Source organism: Lepisma saccharinum, chromosome 3 (assembly GCF_977018435.1).
Source record: "Lepisma saccharinum chromosome 3, izLepSacc3.1, whole genome shotgun sequence".
Lineage (NCBI taxonomy): Eukaryota > Metazoa > Arthropoda > Insecta > Zygentoma > Lepismatidae > Lepisma > Lepisma saccharinum.
This window is the reverse complement of record NC_139231.1, coordinates 83,233,970-83,249,319: the sequence shown is the minus strand read 5'-3', so window position 1 is coordinate 83,249,319 and position 15,350 is coordinate 83,233,970. Positions and strand designations below refer to the sequence as shown.

The 15,350-nt window shown below is 37.8% G+C and overlaps 1 protein-coding gene across 2 annotated transcripts in view; it reads right to left on the bottom strand.

Moving 5' to 3' along the window:
• LOC145985195 (uncharacterized) overlaps window positions 1-15,350 on the bottom strand; it is a 149,858-nt gene that overhangs the window by 51,290 nt on the left and 83,218 nt on the right. For both annotated transcript variants that reach the window (XM_083118922.1, XM_083118923.1), the window contains exons 4-7: window positions 3,297-3,497; window positions 2,201-2,386; window positions 981-1,121; window positions 224-415 (exon numbers count right to left, since the gene is read on the bottom strand). In XM_083118922.1, the coding sequence (XP_082975048.1) occupies window positions 224-415; window positions 981-1,121; window positions 2,201-2,386; window positions 3,297-3,497 (720 nt within the window). The remainder of the gene's footprint in view (window positions 1-223; window positions 416-980; window positions 1,122-2,200; window positions 2,387-3,296; window positions 3,498-15,350) is intronic.

The window sequence follows — 15,350 nt, the reverse complement described above, 5'->3', positions numbered from 1 at the left end:
AGGCAAACTTTCAAACTGCATGTATAGGCATGCACACAGAGCAAATAAAATATCAAGTCCTCATGCAAACAAAGTCAGAATTGCCAAAATTAACAAAATCTAAAAGAATAGTGATGTGTTAGGTGAAAAATAATTGAATGTATTGCCATATTTGCACATTTAATTATTCAAATGCAAAAAGATTGTCAGCCCTTTTTAATTTTAAAATAACCGAGTTGAGTACCTGTCACATTATGTGGAGATGCACAATGCTTTCCACAAGATAAGGAAGTACAGCATTTCTGCATTCCCATGCACTGGAGATCATGCTCGCATGGTGGACCGCAGTCATTGTAGTCACCATCGATCTGAGTCGGGCAGGTCCCTGGCTTTTGAATTTGCACTGATGCAGGGCAGCACACACCATAATCATTTCCTGCAAAACAACAAAGATGTAAGGATTTTTTTTGCAGGGAGGGGCAAGCAAGGTATTTTTTTCCAGGGGGGGCAAACAATACATATTTCCCCCCATAGTAGTGTTGTCTCCTCAAAAGAACACTTCTTCACATTGAAGTTATCATGTTCCTGCAACACCCTTCCAAAAATTAACATAAATTTCGGTGACTGAACTGAAATATGTGTGTGTCACCTTGTAATCAAGGGGTCCGGGGTTTGATTCCCCGTGGAGGCACATAGTGGTTCGGATCTCACTTTAAACTGTAGGTCCAGTCCCAATTAGCCGTAAAGTGTACTTAAAACACCAACTCAATCATTCAATCAATTAATCAAAAATATATGTGTGTAATATATAAGTTTGTGGTAACATTCATTTTCCAGGACACTTTCATAACTTTGGAACAGATAATTACATTTCTCAGCAAGAAATGCATCTAATAATTCTTCTTGAAGCTTTGTAAAAATGTATGCTGTAATTTTTGTCACTAAACAGATGAACACACAATTACAGATAATAAAAATATGTTCTTATATGGCTTACAAACCTGTCTGAACAAGACACTGGAATAGTGGTGGGCAGCTGGGCTTTCCTGGATCCACCCCACACAAAAATGGTCGCTCACTCTCTGAAATCTTCAGGGGAGTTCCAACTGGACAGATGTTATCAAGACTGCGAGCTTTTTTACCTATTGGAGATGAATTAGAAGACTTTTCTTACATCTGCTCATTCATTGTTAATTGTTTGATATTTGGTGTAAATATTTTTACTAATAGTCAGATTACATTTTACATTTACAAGATTATCAAGAGAGCTTTTGAATCTAAAGTTTTACTATTGATAAATATTTAAGTAATGATATTAGTAAATCTTAGTGAAAATGACATTCATTCCTACAGCCCCTCCACCTTTGCAAAGATAAACACAAATAATGTCAAAAGTTTGCATCATTAGTGTACGATTGTGCACACCAAAGCTTCCTTTTTGGAAAATGTTGAAAATGACAAGCTATTTCAGAGAGGTCTAAATGTTCAGCTCTCACAGCTCCACTATCATGAGGTAGAAATGATGCCAAACAAAACATTTTAAATCATGATTTCATATATTTCAGGTTCTTTTTTGGGAAGGGGGTGGGTTGCTAATTTAAGCAGGGGGGATAATTTGCACCAACTCTCTCCTACACAGGCAACTGGTATTAAGTTCTGAAAATAATGAAACCCACACCCCAATGAAATCCCTATTCTATTAACCCTTTAAGTGGGCATGACATATAATTATATCCGGCATGCCTACTTGTTATCTGCAGTGGGTTTGACAGATATATCTGTCCTCAACATTCTCTAACTAATATCTCCTGCGTGTAATGAGCTATGGAACGGCTTCTTTCACCATTGTGTTAGTTCACACTTCCGCCATGAGAAGAAATTTGGAATTTGCAAATTACCCACTTTAGGGGTTAAAAATTTAGTTGTTCATGGAAAGTTATAATTATTCAGATTCGATACTATTCATCTGACATACGTAAGTACAACTTGCACTATGATATATTAAGAGCAATTAAAAAAGGGTATAAAACATGACCAAGAAAGTGGGTAACGATATATATATATATATATATATATATATATATATATATATATATATATATATATATATATATATATATATATATGAACAGGCACCAATGGCAACAACAGTTATACTACCATGTGTCACATTTCTAAATATAAAAGTATCAAACTTCTTAACAAGCTCAAAAATACTCACAAGTAGGAATTGGAGGACAAGGTTCAGATATGCAGGCAACCTGTTCCAATTGACAAGACATGGATCCTGGGCACTTGACACCATGACAGGGATCACGGCATTGGCACATGGGACATCCATCAACATCAAGCTCAAATCCGTAGGGACACAGCATTCTGCACATGTGGCCAGCACAAAGCTTTGGATCTGAAAGCATTTAATATTTATTTATTTCTGGTAATTATACGATTCCTATTTTCCACACAAATAGTTTGTTCTGCTATATACATGTTTTGCATTTAGAATAAGCCAGAAAACTTGTATGCTAGTAGCAGAATAAATCACTCAATTGTCAAGAAAATATCCAGTTTTAATGATAAATGTTTGCAATACATATTTTCAGAGCACATGACGAATTATCTTCCCATTAAGAAACACACTGGGAGCTAAGAAAATGAAACAGAAACCCAGTATGCAGACTACGTAACCAGAAAGTGGGCTCTGAGAGCTAAAGACCCCTTCTCCCCGAAATCCGACAAATGTTTAGTTGAATAGTATATATTGGTAATTAATTTTACTTCCTTAGCAGGATTAAATGTCTTGTATAATAAGTTGTAACATATTGAGAAATTCATCTTCAGTGATTCTATCCCCTACTTTATTGCCTTTAGATGGCGGCTGCTGATAAGGTATGAGGCCCCCTTTGAAACAAAATTCTGTCTACAGGCCTGCCAGTCTGAGAGGAAGCCTTCCATGTATATATGGAGTCTCAGGGCTAATGCCATCATGAGGCACCTCTTTCTACAATTTCAGTTACTTTTAGGCCTTTTTATGAAAGATAATTCACGATGATATATTTTCTCCACATTGCAAACATCTAATTTTCTTTCATTTTGCCATCCTTTCGAAGCAATTTTTTTCCACACAAGATGCCCTTTGCAGATTTTGGACTGCTGAAAACTTGAAAGAGGATTCAATAGAAGAAAAGCAGAAAAGGGGGTTACAAGACATTTTTTTATTACTCATGAGAGCATCAGGTTACAAACCCTCCGGTCCCCAAAAGGTTGCCATGCCTGATATTTCACATGAAGCTGTGTGACAGAGGTTATCTACTTACTGCTGCAATTGACGCGATCCCTGCCAATATCCCTTGTTCCGGGAACTTCATAGCCTGACTTGTCCACACACCAGCAGACTCTTGTGCGGTCATTGCATTGTATCTGCTCAAAGTCTCCATTGGTGTCGCATTTAGGCACTGGGACTCTCTCTCCCAAGGCCCTGGACCTCCTTTCGGATTCTAACTGAACTTGTTCACATCCTGCAAATAGAAGCAAATGGAATATTACAACATATTCTTACATTATGGTATGGCGTTACCGATATGTGGATTACCAGTATCCAACATTGATATAAATTGCAATAATTAGTTGCTCTCACTTTGTTGCACTTTATACAAAAAAAATGAAAGTTTATTCAGAAACATGTTGTAATGAACACTGGCGGCTGTCCTAGGGAGCTTTTTCTATGTCAATCGCCTTCGAAGTCTTATGCCCTGGAGTGGGGTGGCAATCTCAGTTGTAAAGTGGACGTTGAACAACAACTGACCTGCATCAACTTGCCAAGCTAGCTCCGTTGTTTTTAGCAATCCTTGTGTTTATAACCACGCGAAGGGGGGACTATGAGATTAGGTTTGGCACATGGGATTTTTCCACTCGAGTTGTTTCATACCGCGAGCGACGTTCTGCATTTTTGAACATGAAAGTAAACGCCGATCAATTGATTTCCAGCCGCCAGTTCAAAATGCGGGCTCTAGAGGGAGCTTGAGTATGGACGTTGGTTGGGAGATGGGAAGTGTCGCACCTCAATGTGGCCCCTATCAGATGCTCATCCACGGTCAGGGCTATGAGGACGATCGCCTGGGCATGGGTATTTCTTTGAGAGTGTCTCTTCATCGACTTAATTTAATCATCATTCCTTCTGATCGCCAAAAGTGGCAGAAAAGCGATGCAAATATTAAAAAAAGTACAAATTAGTGCACTGCCTGTGTTTTGTCCAGTGGCGGATTGAAGGTGTTCTCTCGGAGGAGGCAGACACCCATTACGACGCCCCCCTCTTTCTCGAACTTTCGGCGCCCAGCACATTTACCTCAAACTACGGTCCTACCATGTATGTCATAAAATCACTGTTGTAACTAAAACATTGGAGGCTCATGTGTGTGTCATGATTTTGCCTGCCTTCAGCCATAGGGTTTCTTTCTCTTTTTTATCGCGCTATGAGGATGGTTACAATTATGTATTGCATGCTTGTAACGTTTTTAAATCGGAAAATTGTATGGCTAGTGTTTATTGAAAGAAGTTTGTATTTTACAACAAGAGAAGTAATGAGTGTGCATATCAAATATAGAACAATCAAGATTCAAGAAATTGATAGATAAAAATTATAAAGAGAAGGTAATCTGTGTGGGTTACTATGACGACAGGACTTGGTTATAGATGGATGAATAAACATGAAGTAAATGTATAAATGAGGTGTTTATCAGTGGCGTCGCGTACGGTTCGTATACGAGTGTTCACAATAATGGTTTTGTACTGAATGCAGATTTACTCCTCTCCCTTGTAACTTCATCTTCAATTGAAAAAGTGAGAATAACAGTTCAATTTATTTTCAACAATTTCCCCTCAAAGTATTTGAAGTAATACAAGAAAGACCTAGGGGAAATTGTCCCTCTCCCCCTTAAAATCCGCCAGGTTTAGCGAATTGTCGCTAAAGTTTGCAACTATGTAGCACAGAGATTTTCGAGTCCTCCAAGACATGCCTTGTATATGCTGCCCTCTGGTGCCGAATGGAAGAAGTATTGCCGCTTGCATCAGTGTTCGCACGGCGAAGTGAACATCTTCGGGGTATAGTGGCCAGCAGCCCCTTAGCTGTCAGCTCTATGCAACACGCACAGCAATTGTGTTCAACGCCCTCCGTGGAACACCGTAGGAGTCAGTGTTACCAACTATCTAAAAAAGTTTTCATACGTGAAAGAAGTCGTGTCAGAGTAAATTTTGTGTATATACTCGTACCTCAAACATAGTGTTTCTTCGAATAAAAATATGTGTGTGTGTGTGCATTTAATATGTACTTAATTTAAGATACATGAGTGTTCACGTGCTCATGCGAACATTATCAGGCGACGCTCCTGGTGTTTATATTGTGCTAGATTATCAGTTAATTTTGATACGATTAAACCGGTGTCATCATCGTTTGGAGTTGTGCATAAGAACTTTTATTTAACTAAAAGTAAGTCTAAACAACGGGAAACGAGATGTCCAATCAGAAATAAGTAACGAAATTAAATTCAGCGTAAAATAATTATTTGAAAAAACTAAAACCTTCGCTTGTGTGCTTTGGCATGAGCAAAGTATTTCACAGTGTGTTCAACGCCTAGCCGTCCGTTTGCCTGTGTTCTTGTTTAAAACGGATATGTTTGTTTATTTTTGCTGAGGAGCACTATTCGACAGATAATATTTTATTGGCTCAACTTTCGAAAGTGTGCGTCCTGCAGAGGCCACAGCCACTGGAAATGAGGCAAATCAATCAAACAGTAAATAAACCTGGAAAAGAAGTGTAATAGTCGTATTTCAGGATGAAAGTAGTATCATCGAGAATGATCTCCAATTTTGTGGTCAGTAGCGTATCAAAACAGGGTTGGTTGGAGTCATAACCTCCTTTTGTCCCAGTATTTCCAAAAAAGTACACCCCCTTTCGGAAATACTGGTAACGCCAGTTTGTGATATCTTCCTTTGTATAGTGTCTGAAAGTATTGGGAGTATGAGATTAGAAGTAACGTCGCTGGTGCACTTTTGTAGTGCATCTTCTGATAAATCAAGGAGCACCGAAAGACAAACAAATTATTTTGTTAAAGGCCTGCAAAACCTGTATTCTATCTTGCGGCCTTGTTACTTAATAAGTGATATATTATCGTTTTCTCCAATTTCATCCTTATTTAACTGTAGCACAAAAATAGAAAGGAATATTCATTCTAAGTTTTAAAAAGGCTGGATGATATGACGAAAGATATGACCCACCCTTGGCCCCAGACCTTCAAGCACCGCTTGCACCTCTGGTTTTTATACCACTGTATAAAATGTTACAACATTTGTTGAGCACACCAATCATTCTAAGTTGTTTAACTTTAAAAAAAAATAAAGATTACAACAGATTTCTAAAAATTCAAAATAAATTGATTTTTCATTACAATAGATGTGATTGTCGGGAACAGGGAATGGAGCAGCTTAACCTGTGTCTTGTACGAACAGGCAAGAGAAGCACTGCTGTCATCTCCCACGGTTGCTAATTTTTAGCTCTTGGGGTATGTCATAAAATGCCACAATGTTTGTGATATATTTCATTCCAACTTTGCAAATTTATTAATAATTAAAAATAATAATAATAACAATGTCCTTGTGAGGGGCGCAGGAGAAGTATAATCACACCCTCAAGCCTTCATTTTGCCCCTGCAGAAGCTACTAAGATTGATAGTTGTAGTTCACCTAATTGTTTTCATCGTCGCCCTAGTGGCGCTGGGGTACATGTCACGATCAGCTGCTCTCTCTCCCTGGCTATGGCCTTTCCACAGTGATTGCGCATGAATAAAATGAGTGAGGTGGCGGGATTATATTCTAAATCCTCTGGGAAGGTGCGGTCAACTTACGAATCTTTTGATATATCATAGTAATATATTAGTCCTTCACCTTCCTTAAGTTCCTCCTATTATCTGTCCGACTCTCGACTCCCCTACCTTACATCATCACCCTCTTATCTTTCATCGCTTTTACGTTTCGTCGCCCCTTATAATTCGTCGTTCTCTATCTGTCACCGCCTCCTACCTTTGGTCGCCCCCTATTTTTTGTCGTTCCCTGATCATTCGCCGCCTCCTATCCTTCATTGCCCCCTATCTTTCACCGCCTCCTATCTTTTGTCGCCCCTATTTTAGTCACTCGTTGCAATCACCGTTAAGGTTCCTGCTCTTCCATAACTGTAGTTCTTTGTAAAATGCCACAATATTTGCTTTATTGCATTTTAACTGTGCAAATTATTGAAGAAATAAAATAAGACCCTTGAGGTTCTGTGCGCCCCCCCCCCCCTTTCAAAGTCCAGGGTAGGTCGTAGTCCTCTCCGCCTCCCTTTATTTCGCTCTTGTATGTGGCTTAATTGACACTATGTGTGTTATATTTCATTTCAACTGAACAAATTATTTATCAATATGTGAAAAAATAAAATAAATCCTCAGTGGAAATCGCCCATGACGCCCCCTCCGCTCCCTTTTAATCCGCCCTTGGTTTTGTCACAATTTCGTGCCTAACAGGGAAGAGTAACGTGAGTGAGTAACGACATCAAATTATCGATTCCTTTTCATTCTACTCCGTACAATTAGTATTATCCGCTAGGTTTACTGCGACAAAGACAAAACTTACATATCCAGACTAACAGATTAACTCTGACAGACAGATCACCACATTCTGCAGGTATAAAATTCCACAACAACCTTCCCCCTTAGCTAAAAAATATCACTCCCTTAAAGAAAAAATTGCATCTAATCAAAAAATACCTTACAGACAGAGCTCTGTATGACATTAATGAATTATAAATTAGACTGGGTAAAAATATCAACTGGACAAAGAAATGTAATAATACCATAGAAGAAACAATGTAACTTCTAATTTTTTATTATTTTTAAAAAACGTAATGCATGTACTTTATATAGAACGGTATATATATTATACATGTATAAATGCTTATCATTGTTTTTAATGTTGTCAATGTAATGTACATTTTTTATCACATACTCGTATGTGCAACATGTAAAAATCTTTTGTTCTTATACTTATGTAATTGTTTGTATATCATACCTTATATTTTCATGTATCTGGACAAAATCCATACCCATGAAAAAATGGGTCAACGGATGAATAAAGATTATGATTATGATTATAGTAGGATCAACTATGGTAATTAAGAAAGAATACAACTAACATCGATTCCTTTCCCGTAATTCGATCCCAAGACTCCTTCTCACTGTGTGATACATTATTCTCTAAGTCACGTAAGGCAGCTAGGTTCGCGTTTACAGTATTATATACTGTTTGCATAGAACGATAGAACAACGTTAATATAGGTTAGAATATGTACTTGGTCCGTTGAGGTGCTCGACTAAAATTCGCTCTTCCTACTTCCTAAGCGTCGTCATTCGAGGGCATGTGCGAACTATATCCTCGAGGTCCTTAGCTGTCTTATAGTCTGAAAAGTGAAAATGTATGCACCTTCAATGGACGAGGTCAAAGCAGCACCCCTGTTGTGTCCCCACGCTTTTGATGGGCAAGTGTTCCCCTTTTAAATACGTGGTGAATTTGATGCTGAACGTGCTGCTATTACATTAAATTGCAAGTTTCATTTTATCTTAACCTCAGAAATTATGTCGGAACATGATAGATGAATAATCAGTGCTGTGAAACTAATAATTTTAATAAGACGATCGTTAACAACAGAAAAGATATGGAAACTTAAAAAAGCCTTAAAATTTGCCCAGCAGCTGTTTACGTCACTTGCAATCTTCACAATTTAAGTGCTTTATTCTTGTGAACCTGGTAAAGAATAATCCATAATAATTCCACACGACTGTGCTTTTATTTTATATTTGTAATTAAGAACACTCATTTTTTTACGTGATATCATACTTTTCTTCATGGCTAGTAAATCCGGTTCTCTGTTTTATACATATACATTTATCGAGAAGAATAGTTATTACAAAAAATATTTATTATGTTTCATATCTCGCAATCTCTACCGCTTTCTTATTTACAGTAAAATAATTTTAAAATTGATGTAACCAAAGAAAAAAAGGACGAAAATACGAGGGGAAAATGTCTGCTTAATACAATGAAAACATACGTTAATATTAAATTAACGGATAGGGCATAGTGTATTATAATAAATATATAATTACGCACTTAATACATTTTTCTTTATAATTTGGAGAGTTTTTCCGAACCGTACTTCCCCCGTTGAATTACACATACTCGCAACAATAAATAAACATAAAGCGTAATGTAGAAAATAAATTGTTTGTATTATAGACCCATGGCAGCTATGGCGACCCAAATTACGTCAAGTTTAGTGTTCTTTGTTAATAAACATACTATATTTAGCTCGTCGGAGCTACCCGGCCGTTGCGCTTTAATATATTAATTCTTAGATTCAGGAGAATGTAATTTTCTGTAACTTATGAATTGCTACATAATTGTAAGGGTTTGCTAAACAAATTTTTGCTATCGATTTACACGAGAAATTCTTACCTTCGTTGAAAATAACGTTTTAATAGCCATCGTATCGCGCTCCAATGTAAAGCTTAGGGCAACCAGATGACGAACGAAAGTCTTTAGGGACACAACAGGGGTGGCGCCTCTAGGGGAAAAGTTTGGCAATGAACAGCCCCATTCCTCATAAAATTATGCACTAAAACAAACACTAGCATTATGTAATTATTAACCCCCCCCCCCTTACCCTTCAGCACAAGGATATTACGTAAACCACCAACGAAATTTGACATCGTGTAGAGGACAAGACAAATAATTTTCTTAATAACTTTTTGCTAGTTGCATGTTCTATCACAGCTGACTTGTCGTCCCCGTTTGAAACGTTTTCTTCTTCTATTGTAGTATGCTGTATCACTCAAGTAGGGTTATTTTATTTTCTTTCCTTTCTTCTCTTCTAAAGTGATCGCTTTTTGTACAAGAAATTAATATTCAATAATATTATATAAATATATTTCGAAGCCCGAGCCCCCCACCTCCCAAAAGGGCCAGGCCCTATGCGATGACACGTATCACACACCTCTAACGGCGGGCCTACTACAATCATGAAGAATATGATAATCTTGTCCGAACCATACCTTTGAATTTTCACCCTTCTTGGGAGAAAGTTGGCAATGGCTACTGGTTAATACACAAAGTAAAACCATGTGAAAAATCGTATCCACTGGGTGACAGTGCAAAGTGAGGAGAAAGCGTGTGTGTAAATAACCTGACCGTGGTCATATTGCCCTAAAGAAAAGAAGACATGATGGATTTCACCTCTTCTCACCATCTTCAACCTACCAAAGCTACATGATTACAACTGTTTTGCAGCAAGTATTCTTTCAGTAGGCTATATTTCCATTTGTGAATCGTATATGCAGGCCCCTTTTTCTAAGAGAACGTGTACATCCAAACTCCCCTACAATGTAGGTTGTCACTTTTAAGTACTACTCTACTGTATTTAGTCATAAGCAGGCGCGGATCCACGGGGAGGGCGATAGGGGCGATCACCCCTCCCAACTGCCAGGTTTTAGGATATACCGGGTGGTCCAAAAGTCCCGGAACGGTCACATATCGTGAGAAATACACATCGAATCGGAAAACGAAAAAAATACGTGTTTAATAAGTGAAAGAAAGCTATTCAATGATATCACACTTGATTTATTTCACTTATTAAACACGTATTTTTTTTCGTTTTCCGATTCGATGTGTATTTCTCACGATATGTGACCGTTCCGGGACTTTTGGACCACCCGGTATTATTATGTCTAATATTTTTGAAGACTCAAATGTTCTGTCTTTTATCATCAAGTTTAACAAGCTCGAGAATATTTTTTTTAAGAAGTTTGATTAAGTCCACATTTTGCTCATAGGCTAATCGGAACTAGACCTACAGTTTAAATTTGGATCCGATCCAAGATGCCTCAAAAGGGGATAAAAAACGAGACCACATAAGGGAATAGGGCTTTGTTTATTCATTTTACTCTTCACATCTGTTAGTTCTGTTTACCGTGACAATGGGAGCAATTGTGTTAATAACAACATACAATACAAAACCTATTCCAGCCCTGGACCCCTATTTTTGCCAAATATATACCAGTGGCGGCTGGCCAAGTGCAACAAGTGCAGATGTTTTCACCTAATTTTCAAATTAATATTGACATTTTTCATTTGCTTATTAAATTAAACTATTTCCCAGCAGAACGCACACGATAATACTCAAATAACACGCCGCTCGGCGCTACGCACGTATTGAGTTCGTCCCAACCCAAGAGCAAACACCGCTAGGTTGCGGAAGACTTAGGCGGTTGTCATGGCAACGGTGACGTCACCTAGCGTTGGCCTCGAACATGGTGTCGCCCTCTACGTGAATCAGTTCTCTCGTCGGAGAAAACATCGCATCCAGTGCTTGTGGCAAAATCTTCGCGTTCTCGCGAGATCTTGTTCCGCGTGTGTGTTTCGCGTTTCCTATCGTGTGTTGTGTTCATGTGTTGAGCTGTGGTTTCTACAATGAACCCAGTAAATGACTTAGTGTGTAATTTGTTGCAGACACCATTTTCCAGATGGACGGATGAAGACAAAAAAGGCGTTTTAAATTGGGGGGGGGGGGCACTGGCACTTACTATTTGTTTTCATTGCCTATAAATATACTTCTTCACCTGTTATTTTAGGCACGAGCCGCTACTGATATATACATATGAAAGAAACATTAAAATCTAGAACGTAGTTGGTTCCTGTTTACAGTACTATATATTGTTTGCAAAACAGTGCAGGCGTTAAGTTACAATGGAATCTCGGTGAAGTGAGGTACCCAACTGAAATTCGCACCTCCCAACTGTATCTTCTGGATAAGTCACCGTCATAAGCAGGATCGGGACATCGGGCGAATCAGCATCAGTCTGAAAACACATTCGGCGCCTTTTTATTCATACTCTGCTCAATCGGTCTTGTTTATGAGTAGGGCTAGGATTTTTATGATCGCAAAATCGCCAAAATATGCAAAATAGAATATGCTCTTATGACCTAAAATTTTACAAAATATGCACTATAATTTGAAAAATATGCCCTTATAACTGGACTGTTTCAAACATCAATATCTAACTTATGCTGAAATATTTTCATATACATACTATTTGTAGTTCACTTTATGGACCCTGATGAGTTGAAATGCACAATGAATACTTTCTGTAAATTTTCAATCAAAAATGAAAAAGATATTGCTGCAGTCCAAAAAGAAAAATCCTCGAGTGAACGAATCCACTTGGAAAATGACTGTATAGTTCTTGAAGAAGCGAAAATATGCTGAATATGACCGAAAATCCATAAAAATATGCTTTATCATGTAGAAATGGCCAAATATGCCAAAATATGCCCTTAAAAAGCACTTTAATTCAATTGGTTTCTTCACAATATTAATTTCTATATGTTTAGGGAACACATCACCCTTACCAAAAAAAATATACTAAGTCATAAAAATCCTAGCCGTATTTATGAGTATTGCCATTCCATTGCCCTCTTGGCAGACCCAGTCCGGACCTAGTCATAAGTGATTAATTTACGACGAAATCGTTTCAACAATTTTATCAGCTCTTATGACCACTTCCGGGCCGCCCACTTTTGAAAAACATTGGGCGGGCTCAAGATATAAGTTTAAAGAGAAAAATAATGTATCATGATGTTAATGTGCACCAACAACGAATCCTCTTATCTTTTATAAAAAAAAAAAACTGTTTTTACTGATTTCAATAAGCACTCCAACACGAATCACGACAAATATATAATAATAATAATAATAATAACACGACAAATTATTGGGCACTCGAGCCTCCATCGGCCCATATAAGTTGAAATTAAAGTCACTCTCCGGTAACCAGATCTTTGCTTTAACAGATATGCATCTCATGACGTCATTCCTCTGCTCACCAAAGAACAGCGTTCATTCACTGGTGTCTTGCGTGAGTCACGGGAGGAAAAGGTCAAACACAAAAATGTGTATTCAAGCCCTTTGTCCAAAAGCCGAAGAACTTGAACTACCTTGTAGCCATGCGTAAAATGCTTTATAGCAATGCAATGTTATGAATTTTCTCCTGACGTGATTTGTAGGCTACAAAACTCCCAGCAAACAATCCTGCACTTGGCAATATCGCGATCTTAACAAAAGGGCCCCGAAGCTACGCGTTTCATCGCGTCCATTTTTCATTTAATGTAAATCTACGCTTTGTTTCTAAAGATTACTCTCGCCCACCAAGATCCAGTATGCCATTGTTTCATTAGATGACCAGCGACACTGGACCCTAAAAGCTGTCACTTATGAAGTAATAGTGCCATTAACTTGGTAGGAGAATGACACTACGGGGACATGGAACTCCAAACAATCGACGAGGTTTACTGACACACACACTCAAGTATTCATTGGGGGCAAGGAATGCCTGGACAATGCTTGGCAGTGTGACCAGTTACACACACACAAACAAATCTGCAGATAGCAGTTCCCAGAACATCAAGTGTCGAAAGGAAGTTAATTTAATATGAACACACGAGATGTACTCTGTGAGTATTTCCAATTTAATATTAAACTAAAATATAAGCGATTTTCAGTTGTCTGTATACAGCTGAAACAAAACAAAAAAAGTCAAGGTGAACAGAAATGACTGATGTCTTGTCTTGAGTGTATGCTGTGTAATATGAAAGAGCCCATATGTATTATTATTCCTTTCTGGTGGGGTGGGGAGAGGGTAACAAAAACCATAAAGTGTTTACAAAACTTGTCGACGCAAATACATAGGTAATTAAATAAATATGATTTTCATATTTTACTTACTTCATTTCACGTCGTTTACAAATAAATCGCCGTACCCTATGTGTCATTTCGTGATCTATCCAGGTGCTAATTTTCAGGGTGGGGCTAAGCAGGGATTTTCCACCCCACTATAGACTCAAGTATTACTGGCAACAGATTTTCATATCTAACAGGGATGATTTTATTCCTCCACTCATCCCAAAACGATACAAAAAAGCCACACCTATAACACAACTACTTTCCAAATGTAAACTTGTTCACGAAGCAAGTAACTAACTGTTCGTGCTTTCAAACGTCATATGTACAATCACAGATAGTACATCGAACTGACAGTAATGTCTCACATTAAGAAATACTTAACAATATTTTATGTGTTTGTTATTATTGACTAAAATGAGTAAAAAAGTATTAATTTAATGAAAGGCTTCTTATTTCGTCATTCACACACACACACACACACAAATGAGACGTGAACTGTTTTCAAAATTCATACATAGAGATCGGGCAAATATTAAAGGAAATTAAATATTAATTTTATAAGTACAGTTAAATTTGTTGTATAAGAAGACTACTGGTAAAAATAAAAAATCACTAGCGTCAGCAGTGAAACAGTGAACTTCGGGGAATGGGATTAGTGTGAGTAAAAAAAAAAATAGAGAAAATGAATAATTGATCATGCAATTATTAATTATCTTAATGTTCCCTCCAATTATTGCTAATAGTAATAATAATATCACTACTACTAATATTATACTACTACTTTAGTAATACTAATAGTATTAATAACAATAATATGCATCATTTGCTCCAAAAAAGATGGGCCTCCCCCAAGGCGCAGTGGTAGCGTCATTGCCTTGTAATCAAGGGGTCCTGGGTTCGATACCCAGTGGAGGCACAAGTGGTTCGGATTCCACTTTAAACTGTAGGCCCAGTCCCGATTAGCCTTACTGTGCATAAAGTGGACTTAAAACAGCAACTCAAAACTCCAAAAAAGAAGGCAAGTTTTCTTGCACACCCTTCCCAAAGCAAGGTTCCATTATACATACATGTAGGTTAATGCGGAAGTTACTAACATAGCCAAGCGGATGGTGAGAACACGTATTGTGAAGCTACGAGGCAATGGTCCAAACAATTCTAAAAATGAGTGCGTAAATTGAATCAATAAAGCCAAGGTTTAAATTCTATTTGGTTCACATTACAACGCCGATGCTCGCTTTAAAGATGAATTAAGTTTCTGTTTGTTGTACGTATATTTCCAACGTACCTTCTTCAACCAATGATCGTCGCTTTTAAATTGACTCACTCTCATAAGCATCCGTCTTGCACCTATAAGAATCTCTTCACTAAGCGGCCGCGTGTGAGTTTTAATCAGACACTGGATTCCAGCATAGGTAATAAAGACTCGTAATGTATTCTGAACTCTTTGAGATGCTTCGAGGAAATCAAGTTTTGGTGTCACGTGCAGGACACGTAGGAAGAGTCCGTGTATGTGATGGAAATGTGGAACAAGCCGTGACAGCCTCAGAAAATA